Source organism: Topomyia yanbarensis, chromosome 2 (assembly GCF_030247195.1).
Source record: "Topomyia yanbarensis strain Yona2022 chromosome 2, ASM3024719v1, whole genome shotgun sequence".
Taxonomy (NCBI): domain Eukaryota; kingdom Metazoa; phylum Arthropoda; class Insecta; order Diptera; family Culicidae; genus Topomyia; species Topomyia yanbarensis.
In genome coordinates, this window is record NC_080671.1 from 425,378,290 (window position 1) to 425,394,434 (window position 16,145).

Sequence of the window (16,145 nt, forward strand, 5' to 3'; positions counted from 1 at the left end):
TTTTCTTCATCTCGTCTACAGAAAAAATAGAAAAAAAGGTTGCAGGGGTTAAATATCTCGCATGGTATTTTTCATTTTGGAGTCTCTCGCTAAAGTTATGCGAAGGTATGGAGCAAAGCGTCTTTTTTTTCTACTCTGAAAAAAACAAGCGAAATCTCTATAGAAACGAAAGCCTTGCGATTATATTTATATTTTTGTTAATTATGCCTATCGTCCATTATGCCTAACGTACATTATGCCAATCGTCCATTATGCCTAACGTATATTATGCCAATCATCCATTATGCCTAACGGCCATTATGCCTAACGTACTTATGCTTAACGTATGTATGCCTAACGTACTTATGCCAAACGTCGCGCACCCCAAAATTACAGTTACTATTCATTTTAATATTTTGTTTTAAAACAGTTTCGGTCACAACGGCTGTATACACATACCTCAAGAAGTTGAAAAATCTTCGCCTTCGCACGTTTTAATGAACGAACATTCCAATTTAATAAATTTAAATGAATATGTAAAGTTATTATTACATTTTAAATTCATTACAATTATGTTAGCAAATCCTCACCCAGTTTGAAAAGTTTCAAGCATGGAGGTAGAATTTAGCATTGCAGTCATCTATTGAAACATTGATTGCTGCAAGAAATCATTTTTTCTTCTGCAATGCTACCTAGGTCGGTTGGAGCAAAGGAAGTGTTTGGTGGAACCGAAATTGGAGTCGTGGTAGTAATCGTTTTTTAGCTGTGTTATCTGCCACTGAAGCATAAGACACACCATTGTAGAATTGTATAACGGAGAGAGAAACTCTTTGTATAGGTAATTGTTTTTATATGTTGAAGTGGATTAATACGTTTAAACTTGTTTTTAAGTGTACCTGAAGAAGTAGGTATATTTGTATGTGTTGCTTTGAACGTGAATTTTTCATTTTTTCTCGAATACTACATGCCGGGAGCTATCAAGATTTGTGACCGGATCAAATGAAGGTTTAAGCCGGACTTAAGCCGAATGATTATATTTCCGTTGCGAAGGAAAATGAACCATTCTTTCGACAGCGTCACAAAGCATGTCTACTGTCATATGGAGATGTCCATATCTACTAATTGGTAAAAATAGAAAACAACTAAATTCATTTTCGACATTTGCTTTATTGGTTATATAAATATTATTCTAGGTAATCATTTCAAAGCGTTTCTCGGTCTGTATTTATATTCCTAAACTTCCACCCACGCTTACTGGGCATGCAGGCAGTCCTTGGGGATGTTGAACTTGAGGGTCTTGGACACCGACCGGGAGCTCAGATCCGGTGATTGTCTCTTCGAGATTTGTGTCTTGTACAGTTTGGCAGCCGGATCGTTGCTGTTGCGACAGTGAACGTCCACATACTTGGGACTCTTTTCGGAAGACTTGCACTGCGAGGGGCACACCGGCAGTGGACGCATGGAGAAGCAAATTTGATCACCCTGTTCGACGATCTGGTGCTGGTGTTGAACTTCACACTGCTTCACGGTGGCCCGCTGCTTCTGGGGTTGGTATTCTTTTTCTTCCGAGGAACTGCTGGAACTGGAGTCGGAATTGGAGTTGGATTCTGAGGACGAAGATGAGGCAGAGGAGGAGGAAGAGGATGATGATGATGAGGACGACGAAGATGAGGATGAGCTATCATCGTTAACGTAGTGATTGTAGTTGCGGTAGCGTTTACGGCCGGCTTCCTGCTCGCTGATGATGTTTCCGTAGAAAATTTCTTTTCTTACGCATTTATTTTTGGATTGCTGCTGGTAGGCAATGTTGCGAGCCTTAGCGGGACCAGCACAATCCTGACCGGTGATGGCATAGGAAGCTGCGAAAACTTCTGGGTTCTTGATCTGGCACTGATTTGGCGCGACCATGTCATCATCGGATTCACCATTGTTGGTTCCACACAGACCGACCAAGTCATCGTTCAAGGACTGATCAACGGTGATACGAGCTCGGTAGCCATCCGTCACAATTTTGATATCTTCGTTGCGGATGCTGATCTCCAGCTCCTTACCAGACAGGGCGTTGGCACGAATCAGCGGCTGATCACCGGCCTTATCGTTGGTGTAAACTTCTACAGCGTATTTTTCGTGAATCTGCTGTGGTTTCCCGTTGATGTGAACTTGTGGCAGCTCGGCACCGTTCGGGGTGATGTCAATATTGTAGTCGTTCTGTTTGCTCTGTCCGAGGACAACCTTCATGGTCAGCTGCTTGTTTGCACCGGAACGGGCCAAAATGCTGACCTGTTCATCCGCATCGAACCCATTCTTGTTGCGGTACACGCTGTCGGCGTTCTGGAAGTGGGACTGCTGAGCATAATAATCGTAGTCGGGCTTAACGGTGTGCAGCAGAACATGCCAGCATTCACCCATTTCGTAGTCGTAGGTTCGGTCGTCGAAAGTGTTGATGTACTTGCCGGAGGCAGCGCAGGAAGCTGTAAATCCAAAAATAGTTAGCATTTATCAGGATTGAATCCAAGTAGATACTTACGTTTATTGTTTCCGCGGTAGGCATGAGTGGCAAGACGTTCCTGCCAATCCATATCCGGGTGAACTGCGGCGGCGTAGCGAGCGTACGTATTCCTGATCGGTTGGTTCTCAATCTCGAAAGCATATTCGGGAGCCTTAACCGAAGCGTTGAATTTATCTCCGTTCGGGGACATCTCCAGTTCGATTTGGATCTGATTGCTCTTGCCCTTGTGCATGCGGTTCGACGAGAAGTACGGATAGGTCAATTGTTGCAGCGCGTCGGCCATTTTGTAGCTCAATTCTTTGGTGCGGGAGTCGAGGTTTTTGTATTCTACGTTCATCTTCATCTGATCCATGTAGCTAGCCTGTTTGGTGGCGTTCTGACATTCCGGCAGTTGGAAGTACCCGCGGTCCATCTGTTCCTTACACCGTTGGCCAATATTCGAATTGCGCAAGTTTTGGCGGTATTGTTCGGACTGCTGTAATTTACCCTTAATCGAAATTTGAGCTCCACCCTGGCAGCGTTCACCGTACGCTACATCCACACGCAGCGAAGAGCTGACGTCGTTGTCGAGAGCGTTCTGGAAGTTGAGTTTTGGTACATTCGGGAACTCGTTTTGGGCAGACATGCACATCTGGAACTGCTTGGCACTGTTATCGGACTGCGCCATGGGACTACCCGAGATAAAGATCAACGTGCGGGACTTCTCATCAACTGGACTGTCTGATCGGGCAGCGGTAAGGATGAATTCACTCTGCTGCTGGTGACCTTCGAAGGTTACTCCGATGTCGACAACGCTAGTATCACTGTTTCTAATGCCAGCGGCGGCGTTTTTGCCTAGCTGCTCCTGGCGACGTTGGCTTCCGGGAGTGAAGGAAGTCGGTTGAGCAAGGTTGTTTTCGTTGTAATATCCGGAGTTGGCATGACGTCCCTTCGGGTGTTTGATGTCTGAATCTTCGTTGTCTTGGCTGAAGTCTCCTTGCTTCTGGTGGATCACAACCTTCATGGTCTTGGCCGTGCTACGTTGCGAATCGTAGTACACATTGACCTGATGATAGTGGTACGTCTGCGAAGCGACGGGATACATTAAAGCCGAGACGGCGTTCTGTTTGCTGATCATCTCCCACATCTGTCCCATGTTGACGGCATCGGAGTCATATTTTGCGTGTAGACGCAGAGCAACGCCTACCATTTGCTCACCAACGGTACGCTGGATGGTCTTGGTGGTCTGTTCTTCGTCGTGAACAATCTTGGCGTTTGTACTCTCGGCGATCGGGCGCATATCGGTAATGTCCTTGAATCCAGTGTACGGCCAGGAACTCATATGGAACAGCAGTTGATCTTCTTTCGGTTCGAGCATTTCAATCTCAGCTTCGTATTCGTTTTTCTCAAAGTCAAGATCAATGTCGATGCTCAAAGGTAGGTAACCTTGAAGCTTCTTCTGGTACCCGGCGATGTAGCGCTGATGATCGAAGGGCGTCACGAAACCAACCTTGGCATCAACCAGCCGATGGTACAGCAAGTTAACATCGACTGATCCGTTAACGATGCGTGGCCAATGAATATATTCGTCGTTTTCGTTTTCCGGATGACCGGCTGGCTTGTTTTGAATTGCTGGATGAGTTTTGATGGTGGCTTCGGTTTCGATTTTAACGACCGTCGGGGTCTTTAGAGTGTATATGAACGGCAGACCGGAGGCCAGTGGGAAGGCAAGAGTAACAGCATGTTGCTGGTAGAACTTGGTTATGTTAGTGGTCATACCATCTTCCAAGGCTTTGGCGAGTTCTTTAATTCTGCTGGGAATGTTTTCAATTGATTGGTTGTTGAAGGCCATGAAACGTTCTGAGTCGAACAATTTCATCATCACCTGTCCTTCCAGTTCCTTGGCGTCTTCTGCGTCAATATTCAGCAGCTGAGCGATGCGAGTGGTCGACCACTTTTGCGGTTCCTTCTCACCGGAGTCGTTCTTGTTCTGTGGTTCATTAGACTTACTTCTTCGATTTTGGATCTGCTTGTTGTACTTGTAGGAATAATCCGCCGATTTGTAGTCATCCTGGATGCTATCCGTGTCGTACTGCTTCTTCACGAGATCCAGGAAGCTTTCCATGCTCGAAACCAGATAGTGTTGACTAGTGTATCGCTTCAAACCTCCAAGATTCTCACGCAGTTGATAAAGCACTCCATTTGGGATCGCGCTGTCGGCGGAGGCAATCTGTCCAACGTGCATGCGTCCGGACATTTCAAGATTCTCGATAGCGAAGTCACGGATGTGTGACGAAGAGTACTGCATGCTGTTGTCAGCTGGGTTCAGCAGTTTTACGGCGGCTTTAGCGTTCTCGGAAAGCTCGCTGTTGTTGTCGTACTCATCGGCTTCAGCGGCCGATTCCAGGGCGGTTTTAACAGCAGCTCGAACGTACTTGCACGGGTCCTGGTTCGTGTACTCAGCCATACGCTGGAGCATTTCCGCTGGTGGTTCCGTACGCATCAGCATGTGAACGGCGGCGCTACGAATTTCTTGTCTGTCTCCGGTATTTTGATACGCCTTGTAAAGTACCGAACGTGCTAACTTCGGGTAGTTTTCTGCCAGTCGGTCTAGTGCGACTACCATGGTCAGGCGCTGGAAGTCACTGACCCGGATCTTACCTTCCATGTATGGCTCCAACGCATTCAAAATTTCCGGATGACCTAGATTTCCGAGAGCACGAACGTAAACCTGAATCCTAATGCTATCGGCATCGTTGACTGCTTGACGCAGCTGATGTGCCAACCAAGGAACGATCTTATGGGCAACAATCTTGTAGTCGGAATCGGCTAGCCGACCGAAGCTTTGAACCGGATAATAGTTGTAGGCCGATCGGTTGTTAACCTGAGCGTTGTTTATGAAGTTGGTGAACGACATCAGAGCAGTTGTGTTCAAACCATCTTGGCGTTGAACAGTATCCGAGGTAACCAGCTGGAAGAATTCGTGCATGAGGGCTTCAGTTGGGTACCGGATGGTATGCTGAATCGTAGCAATAACGCTAGCAGCTTCCGAACCACGCAGTTTCTTCTCTTCGACGTATTCCTTGATAACCTTGAAAGCTGGTGGAGTACCGGCATTGGCCATGGCATCACGGAACGTGTTCCAGGCATCGACACGTTTGCTGAACTTCTCGCTGTTGTTGTCACCCTCATTGCGTTCTTTCTGGGAAACGAAGAACTTTTGGGCAGCGTCGTAGATTTCCTGATGGTCCATGGTGCGTAGGACGCGAGCCAAAATGTTGAACTTGTTCAGAGTGTTCGCCTTGGGTAGATTGGATGGGTTCTGCAGGTCATCGGCGATTTCCTGAACCAGCTTGCTGGCGGCGCGAGCACCGTCAACGTTGCGAGCATTCTGAACGTTGGATCCCTTGTAGCCGGTGTAGAAAGGTAAGAGTGGAGTTTCCGGGGCATCCTTTAGGTTTTGTGGGGCCGGTTGGTGGTAGGCTTCTTCGCTGCTCAGCGAATCGGATTCGGACGATGAAGATGAAGACGATGACGAGGATGAGGAGGACGATGAAGAAGAAGAGGACGAGGAAGAGGAAGATGACGAAGAAGAATCCGATGATGAAGAAGCATTACTTTTTTGTCCATTTTTTGCTTCGTTGGATTCCGAAGAGCTGGACGAAGAAGACGAAGAGTCATCCGAACTGCTCGAATCGGATGAGGTGTCGTTGTTGCGGCTCAACCGATACTGATCCATTTTGTAGGCTTGGTAGTACTTCTTCTCCTTGCTGGCATCTAGGTCGCGACGCTGGCGACTTACAGCGTTCGCTTGCTTCGCCTTGTCCTTATTGTTGTTTTTATTCTGCTCAATCGGGCTGATCTTAGGATTTTCTTTCGATTCCGAGCTTGAGCTGGATGAATCCGAGGAGCTAGATGGGCCAGATTCAGAGGACGAAGAGGATGAATCAGAAGACGAAGAGGACGACGATGACGATGAAGAAGATGACGACGACGATGATGAAGACGAAGAGGAAGAATCGGTCTCATTTCCTGGACGAACGTTGTTCTTCTTATCGCTGGCCACGTTGTAGCTGTAGACCAGATCGACGAACACTTGACGATCGTCAGCTGGGCCCTGGGGTATCTTGTCATATGAAGAAACTTTCTGCAGTGATACGTTTACCTGCGAGTAGACCATTGCCTTCTCCTGGTTGACCAAAGACGGAGCGATCACTACTTTGTTGGTCGTGCTGGACGATTGGATAGTGTAGTTGTACCAGTCACCGGTGATGAACACTCGGGACACAGCCGATTTCGAGGCAATATTTCCCATCTGGTTGGTGTTGGGCTTGAAGTCACTCTCGCCGCTGAATCCGAAATGGTATCCCATGCGTTGCTTGCAGTTGTCGAAGTTTTGTGTCTTCGCAATTTCGATAATATACTGTCCATCTTCACGAAGCTCAGGTTTAGGAACCCATTCCTTGTTCGCCTGGCTAATGTACTCCGGGACAACATTGACATCGTACATAGTTTCACAATTGCCAGTTACTACCGGTTCCATGACCTTGTAGGCACCGGTCAAGCTGTTGTTCTCCGGCTGCTGATTGTATTTGGAGTTGATCGCATGGCTCCCGGCGGTATCCAGTTGGAATTGACTGATCCAGGCCTTCAGTATGTTGACCTCATTGTTCGGAACGGTTTGCTCAACGTTCAAACCCTTAATAACTCCCTTACGATAGCGGATACCGAATGGTTGCGAGCTCATCGGCATTGGTTTGTACTTGAGATCCTGTTCACGCATTTCGGTGCGATATCCCTGCGGAAGGCGCTCGTTCAAAACGGCGTACTCGGCATTCTCTACCTTTACCACCACGTATTGGGGATCTTTCGGACGTACCACCAATCGAGCACGGGACACAATTCCGGTCCACTGGTCATCGAGATCGTTCAAAGCGGTCAGAGTTTTGGAGGTAACGTTGTAGATGTATTCGCGGTTCGGCTCCCAGGCGCCATATTCATAGCCGGTTTTGTTCTCCGGTCGATTGTATTTGAATTCCTTGCGGTGTTCGTTCTGATAGGCAGAACTGATCCCCACTAAAAAGTAGAAAACAATGGTTTATGTTAGTAAAATACTATTAGGTTCTTTACTGGCACAGTTAGGTTCTTTACTAACACAGTTAATCGCACTTTTCCCGACAGTTCACTAGTATTAGGTTTTACACCAACCGATATAACCTCACAAAATGAGCCGGATGAACTTCGTTTGACCATTCTCGGTGGTTTGTTTACACGGGAGTTACGTAAGTTCGAATGTGACAGATGAGCAACCGTTGCACTCGAACTCACGCAACTGACAAAGTAAACAAACCACCGACAATTAGGTTCTTTACTGAAACAGTTAACCTCACTTTTCTTGACAGTTCGATTGTACTGTTTACATGGACTTAGTGGACGACTAGATTCGCTCGAAGCAAATTGTAAAGAATTTTTCTCAGTCCATGTAAACAGTACAAGCAAACTGTCAAAAATGAACAATCAGTTCATTTGTGACGTCACCGTAAAGTATTCAATTGTTGAACATGAACTTCATTCATCATGAGTTCATTCGTGTTGTCATCCTGTAGAACTCAATTGCTTACATGGACTGGATGACTGTGGATGACTAGATTCGCTCGAAACAAATCGTGAACATTTTTTCTAAGTCCACGTAAGCAGTACAAGCGAACTGGCATAAAATGAACACTAGAGTTCATTTGTGACGTCATCGAAAAGTATTGAATACTTTACGCTGACGTCACGAATGAACTCATTGTTCAATTTTGACAGTTCGCTTGTACTGTTTACATGGACTTTGTTTTTTTTGTTTTTTGTTGAATTGACTTAGAAAAAATTGTTGCGATTTGCTTCGAATGAATCTAGTTATCACAAAAGTTTTCTAATGGGATTTTCGATTGATGTGCACCGGTGTAGTGGAGTGCATTGGTTTTGCACTTTCTAGCAGAAGTGTTAATGGAACATACCCAGTTTTTTGTACTTCTGCTAGAAAGTGCAAAAATGGCGCAGTTCGAGTACACTCCACTACACCGGTGTCAATCAATCGAAAATCCTAGAGTCTACGGTATTATAGAGTCCCGTACAGAGGAATGCGCAGCACTGCCTAAAATGACGCCCACTTCTTTATTTCTGGCACCCACAGTTTTTGCTGTAACTTTAAGTGACTTCAACCGAGTTACACAGTGGAGTGAATTGAAAACCTACTGTTTCGTGGCTTATATCACTTTATTCATGATACTATTCCATGTAATTTATTTTACAATGTTACAAAAAAGTATAATAAACTAAATACAGTGTCTTATTTAGGTGATTGAAATATTTTGCCATGACATTATTTTTCTCAACATTAATACTTTTCTTGCATGTTCTCCGAAAGAAGAATGTTTGTTTACTGTGCACGATAGGTAGCCATCTGACTGCTCGATAGGTAGATTTGGCTTCACTCTGTGTGAGCCTTTTTAACATAAACAGTGCCTTTAGAAAATCCCATAATTCCATGTAAGGGCATGTTCAGGAGCGTTTTATTTTGTATAGGAGTTTCAAAGTAGAACTGGAACTGAAACATTCACATCCTCAGCAGAGCGTTTTGTTTTATAATTTCGAACAGTTTTGTTTCAAAATTTAAAACTGTTTTACGACGCCGTTCTATTTGTTGGTGATTTTAAAACACGTTTAGTACTGTGTTTTAAATACATGCAAAGTTTTCAGCACAGACACTTAGACCCGATAGACTGGGGAAAAATTCCCAGATATGGTTTCAGCAAACTTCTGGCAACCATACGATACCCTTCAGGAACCTCTATTTAAGGGTTACCAATACCAGTACAAATGAACGCACACGAACCTGCCCGGCTTACTGAAACATGGGGGACATCCATAATTTTCGCTACCGCTCAGTCGGGCAGCACGTGTAAAAGCGATGCGGCGTAGCCACCTTGGGTGGTGGAATCAAAATAAAATTGGCAACTCTAAGAAAATGTGAACACAAATGAACACTCCTGATGAACTTATTCTCAATTGTTATTTCGACGAGTTTTGATTCAAGCCAATAATTTGGCAATCCATGAGACGTTTCTGATCAGCTGATTATTTCTTGTTTACCTCTTCTGACGTTACTCCGAGGGGTGCGACGTCCGACAATATCGTTGACTCGATCCAACATCAAACGAATCGGACTAACGAAAGATGTTTGTCGGACGAGTTTTTCTGTTCGCAGGAGTAAGCTTGTTGACAGAACCCACCGCTAAATTGTCAAACAAACGTCTAATGGACTGCATAATAGCCAATTTCTATAGAAAAGGGGCCCGATTATTGGCTCGAATCAAAACTCGTCAAAATGTCAATTGACAATAGTTTCATGGCTGGATGTAGTTACACACTAAGCCAGCCAAAAGCTGTTCAGTAATTTCTTTTGACGACTTGCACAGTAAAGTGAAATTTTTACTGAGCTGTCAGCAGATTGTTTAAAAAATTTCAGTAAAGTTTTCATTTTTTAGCGATTTTCTGTAATTTTGCAAATAATTTGCTGAAATCCGCAAAATTTTTAACTGAATTTATCAGCACTTCTGTTCTTTTCGGTACATGAACATTATCCAATAAAATACTGACTGATTGTTCGGCAAAATTGTACCAACATTACCGAACCTCGTCAAAAACTTACAAAACAGGTACAGGAAATCATCTGTCAAGTCGCCTTTTGCAGAGGAAACTGCTAACTGACCAGTATTTTTTGACGTTTGGATAGAACGGATTGCGGAGAGTTCGGTAACCGAATTGTTTTACTGAATTGATTACCGAACGGTTTGCTGTTCAAAATCCCAGCAAAATTTTACTGTACCCAGTATTAAGTGTGTAGCTGGAATCAAAACTTGCTGAAAGTAAACAAAGTTCATTCCGTAGCGTCATACTTGCGCCCAGGTGACGAAATCCAAAGAGAATAGGGAAAGAGACGAATAGAGTGAAGCCAAAAATACCTTATTAAGCAGACCAATCGTGCAATGTAAATAAACATTACTCATGCCTGAGTTGGAGGAGATAAGTATTGTACATCTATTAAAAAAAAAATTTCAATTTTCGTCAGAATTTGGTTCAATCGTGATTGTGAGGTGCATTCTAGAGTATATGTATGAGTAAAAACAAGCTTTAGAATTATTTTATCTCTTTGTTTCGAAATGCGCATCGTTTGATAAACAAATCCAACGATCGACATACGGTTTGTTTTCAAAATATAATAGGAGTCATGTAAAGTGCTGCCTGTGGAAGCGGTTGCCAAAATTCTAGTGTTGAAATCATCATAAAGGGAGTGTTGCCGTTTTGACTGATTTTCACTCTTCGTCTCTTTCACTATTCTCGAAATCGTTAGAGTTCAACGGAGTGCTGGAGCGTTGCCAGAAAATTTTTATTTCTCAGATTAAATTTCAGAAAACTTCCCAGTTAAGCTCAGCCGGAATGCTGGCTGGTTCTAATTCGTAATCCGGCCTAGTGACACAACCGATTCTTGTTAAAATCGGTTGTGTCACTGGAGTCAGAATACGAATTAGAGCCAGCCAGAATTCCACCTCATTTCCGGTGGAACTTTACTGGGTTCCGGTAACCATCCGACACCCTCCAGGAACCTCTGTCTAAGGGTTACCAATACAATGCGGCTTAGCCGTATAACCGAGGCCTAGGGACCGAATCGGTGCAAATCTGCCGACCCGCCGTCGGAAACAAGCGAACCCGTGATCCACTCGTTTACCCGACTTACTCAAACGTAGGGGCTAACCGGAATTTTAGCTACCGCTCAGTCGGACAGCACGCATAAAAAGCGATGTGGCCACATTGGGAGGCAAAATAAAATTGGCAACGCTAGGAATATGTAACCACAAATGAGCACTCCGGATGAACCTATTGTCAATTGACATTTCGACGAATTTTGATACGAGCCGATAATAGGGACCCAGTGAACCATCTAGACAAGGGGCCCCTATTATAGAGTTCTATGCAAATCATTTCACTCCAAGTAATTGGGGGTTTGTTTTCCTCCAGCTGTCATATTTAAAACTAAAGTATTTATAATGGTGTTCAAATGCTCTAGTCGCTGTAAAACTTATTCCGGAGATCTACAATACCGGTTGGTCAGGTTCCATCATGAAAATAATCCGACCGAAAAGCTACTTTCGATTTGTCGTCCTCCACCTATGACAGGTGGAGGAAAACAAATCGTTGAACACAGTAATACAGTTTGTCAAGTACTCTATTGCCCCTTATCAAAATTAATCGAAATGCAATTGACAATAGGTTCAGTCGGAGTGTTCATTTGTGTTTACATTTTGCTACAGCATTGTCAATTTTGATTTTATTTTACCACCATCATCGCTTTTTGCGCGTGCTATCCGACTTAAACTATGGATAGCCCTTGTGTTTGAGTAAGCCGGGCTAGCTTCCAATGGCTAGATGACAGCCTCCACACCTCTCCGGATCATCAGCGGCTTTACGCCGCTTCGGTTTCTAGACCGCGGTATTGCGGCAATGCCGCATCGTACTGGTTCACCTTAAACAGAGATTCCTGAAGGGTACCGGATGGTTACCGGAAGTTTCCCAAAATTTGGCCTGGAAACAAAAGTTTTCTGGCACTGCTTCAGCGCGCCGTTGAACTCTAACGTTTTCGCCACCTGGCCGCCAAGTTGACGCAACAGAATGAACTTTGTTTACATTTGACGAGTTTTGATTGGGACCCAGCAGTAGAAAAGTGAAATTAACTGTAGGTTGGTTCCAGTACCAGGAGAAAGTGGAAGTACTCCGGAGCAAACAGGGAGAAAATCGTTCCTGTACTCTGTTCTTATCCTTTTTCTTCTTCAGGTAGCAAATCGGAGTAAAACTGAGTAAGTATTAGGTCTGTTCCAGTACCAGAAGAAACTGGAAGTACTCCGGAGAAAATCATCCCTGTACTCTCTTCTTCTCTTTTTTCCGCAAACCGGAGTAAAAAGGAGCAAAAATTTATTGCTCCTATTTACTCCGGAGTGACTTTCGTGTACTGAAACAAACCTTGTTTCAATATTTGACAGTTCGCTACACACTTAATTTATTATACCGAAAGTCAGTTCTTTTCACATCATTTACCGAGTTCTGGTTAGCCAAGTACTCAGCAAATTAAGCTTCTGACGAGATCTCAGTACAAGTGACGTTTGGTTGACTTAAACTCAGAGAAAAGATCGCAGAAAATCAGTAAATTAACCGTTATGTATCCGACGCGGTACCTGGGCACCTTTTTAGGTTTCAAATAATGAAATTCCTATGTTTTATCCATAGCTGGGAATTGAAACTTTGTGACATCTTAGAACTTCACTAAGTCAAGCTTTTGGATTAATAATATTGTTAATATAGTAAGGGGGGGGGGGGTAAGTTAGGAGGGGCTCCTGAATTTTTTTACTACGTAGCAGGCCAACGTGGGTACCCGGATACCCACAAAACTGAAATGCCCATAACTAAGGTAATTTCCAACCGATTTTGATGCTTTTGGGTGTTTTGGATTCAGGAACTCATCCGTTTTTGGACTTGGTAAAAATGAATCGGGTTACTTCATTCGGTTCCCAGGAATCCGGATTTCCGGAAGCAGGTTCCAGTACTGGGATACTATATGTGAACTTCAATGGAATACTAGCAATATGGGTATCAAAATTCTTGGAATTGCATCAGTAGGCTGTATCTTGTGGTTTTGGAACCATTAGACACCGGAACGGACATTCCGGAGCAGGTTCCCGTGGGGCCGTGAGTGGCCCGTAACAATAAATAACAGACTTCCGAGACATTTGAAGAGATTTGATAATCATATTGCTAGGACAATATTAAAATTTACAAATCATACCCTAGTACTGGAACATTACCCCGGAAAATCCGGATTGCCAAGCAACAGATCCATTCATCCGGTTTAATTTTACAAATCAAAAAGTTGACGAGCTCCTGAATCCAAAAAAATAAGTGTCCAAATCGGATAAAGGAAGCCATAGTTATGAGCATTTCAATTTGTGAGTACCCGGGTACCCACGTTGGCCTGTTAAAGGTATTTTTTTTGTTGAACACATAACAGTTAAGGTCACTTTATTGGGATAACGGTAGAAAAGTACCGCTGTGCTAAAATTACCGAACTGTGTAGTACTGCTGCGAGTGTGTAGTACTGCTAACTTAGAAAAAAATCTTTACAATTTGCTTCCAGGGGTCCAAATCGTCGACAATTTTTTTTCCAAGCAACACTAGTGAACTGTCACGAAAGTGAGATTAATTGTGTCGGTAAAAAACTCAATTTGTCACTTGTCTTTAGAACTACCACAGAATACTTACCAAGTGCGAGGAAAAGTAGCTTCGTCAACATTCCTGATTTGATCCGTACACTATTTCACTTGATAGTTGCTCTCGAATGAAGGAAATAACTGAAGTGTGATGAATGGAACTCAAGGATCCTCATTTTATATTAGATTTTTGCTGATCTTTACATTTTTCAGTAATACTGTTAGTTGAATCATCCATTCATTCATTCAATCGATCATTCATTGGTCAACGACCTACCTACGGAAATGAGATAACGATCTGAGCGACGGAGTTCCTGCTTGTTTACATTCATCAAATTGATAACACTAATCGTAGCCTCGATTACAATGTTATTTGCAACTTTCACCGTTTTTTGAACTGGCCTCGTGGTCCATTGAATTTTAAGGTTCAAGACAACCGCAAATTAAGGCGGATCATTTTTTTTTTTTTTTTAATTTTAAAAGCCAGCTGTCAAAAACCTCAATGAGGGGAGACCCCAAACCGTTGCTCACTAATGACAGATATGAACTGTATTCAATCAGTAACAGTTTGTGTGGAACTTCCTTGCAAAGAGAATTTTGACAGTTGGCTTTCACGCCGTAATCAGGTGTTTGTCGAGTATTGTTCTGAAAGAGTCTACCATAAATTCATGTCGTACTGGCTAATTGTCAAGTAAATTGTATTTCGATTCTGTGATCTAATTTTGTGAAAATTTCAACCTATTTTGATAATTTTGTATATATTCCTTTCAACATGATTTCTCACTGGCGGCTCTAGGGAGGGGCATGACGGGAGGAGGACGTACCCCCTTCCCTATTCAACCGGAAAGTGATCCAGCAGAAAAGCATGTGTATAACTCTTTCGTGAATACTCGTTTTTGTAAATCATTAAGCTAAAGGTGTTTATTGAATATTAGATACGAGTAGTACTAAATGCCTTACTTGCGGAGCATGTCGAATAATTTCTTTGTATGGTTTATCAAATGTTTCACCCTTCTCCACGCATGTCAGGAAACACGTTTCTTAATTAGAAATCATATTTTCTAAATCGTGAATCAGACACATTTTGCCAAGAAGGCCCCATTTACTATCCCTGGCTGGAACCGCCCTTGATTATCCTGGCCGACCACACGCGCGGCGCTACCCAGCCTGCATCCTAGAATCGAAAACTAAGCAACGAATCAATGCAAAACATCAGAATGATGCCGGCTGTGCAAATATTTCATCATCTCTAAATTTGCTGATATTCGTGCTCGTGTTGGAAACTGGATTCGAGCTCATTCGTTGGGTTTTTGCCCTTTCCACCACATCGGAGCAGCAAACAAATTAATGATCTGTGTGTTGCTTACTGTTTCATTTTACATTTAATGTTGATTTAACATGGCTAACGCTGCACAGAGGAGTAACTAGAACAAATTCTTGGCCAAAAACCAAAATTTTTTTTTTTAATTTTTTTGTTTCGTTATATTTTTTTGCATACCTAAGAACCTACTGTATAAGGTGACAAAACTAGGAGTATATCAAAAATTGTTAAAGAATTTTTGCATGTATGCCCAATGATGATATTTTAAGGGATATTTTAATCGTTTTCGTTATATATTCAGCAAATTCACTTTCTAGTGATGATGACTGTATTAAATAAGACAATATTATTACAAACCCAGTTCAACGCAACCGTTTGTTTAACTTCAGCTGAAAACTAACTAAAAAAAAGTGGACTTGCTGTGTATTGCACCAACTTTAAAAAATACCTTTTTAAACATTTTATTCCAAATTTGAATGATAAAAAAGTTACATTATACGGCTAGATCCGGCAAAGTTGCTGAAGCAGTATTACGAAACAAGATTTCAGCTATACAAAAAATATTCGAACTCTTCCGATCTTGTCCGATACACCAATCCCAAGCGATTTGAAAATATTGAAATTTTCACTAATTTGAGGTACACCGAAATGCTGTAGGACCAAATATTATCTTTGCCAAAATGTATTTCTATGAAAATATGCACAGGCGTCCCTTTTTTTCTCCCTTTCCCACTGATCAAATGTTTATGCAACTGGAAAAACAAATTTATTCACAAAGATCACCTAGAAATTACTAGTATTCGAAAGGATATAGAAAATTGGCCTCAGGGGGTGGGCGTAGCGTAGTTGGTAAATAGATTGCCATGTACGCAGCGCACCTGGGTTCGAGTCCCGACCCCGCACATAGGGTTACAATTTTTGCATAAGAGATTTTTCTAACCCGAAGAGGCGAATGACCTTAAAGTTAAAACCTGGTGGGTAGATGCCAAATTGTTCCAAAAACTAGTTACTGTCTATTTTTTTTATATTATGGCATAATAACAATTGCAGCAGC

At 43.0% G+C, this 16,145-nt stretch overlaps 2 protein-coding genes across 6 annotated transcripts in view; one reads left to right on the forward strand and one right to left on the reverse strand.

Annotated features, from left to right (window-relative positions):
• Positions 1-16,145, forward strand: part of LOC131685304 (UDP-glucosyltransferase 2) — a 211,309-nt gene that overhangs the window by 30,034 nt on the left and 165,130 nt on the right. The gene's annotated exons all lie outside the window — the stretch shown is intronic.
• Positions 1,127-13,893, reverse strand: LOC131685303 (vitellogenin-A1-like). The gene is made up of 3 exons (XM_058968935.1): positions 13,823-13,893; positions 2,507-7,543; positions 1,127-2,450 (listed from the first exon to the last, which is right to left on the reverse strand). Exons 1-3 carry the CDS (start codon positions 13,851-13,853, stop codon positions 1,231-1,233), a joined length of 6,288 nt encoding a protein of 2,095 aa, XP_058824918.1. The 5' UTR covers positions 13,854-13,893; the 3' UTR covers positions 1,127-1,230.

Bases quoted from the DNA above. Each gene is read 5' to 3' on its own strand.
- LOC131685303 (XM_058968935.1), bottom strand. From the start codon at position 13,853: ATGTTGACGAAGCTACTTTTCCTCGCACTTG. The intron at 7,544-13,822 runs GTAAGTATTCTG...TCTACTTTTTAG, and splicing joins GCTACTTTTCCTCGCACTTG to TGGGGATCAGTTCTGCCTAT. The intron at 2,451-2,506 runs GTAAGTATCTAC...TTGGATTTACAG, and splicing joins CTACCGCGGAAACAATAAAC to CTTCCTGCGCTGCCTCCGGC.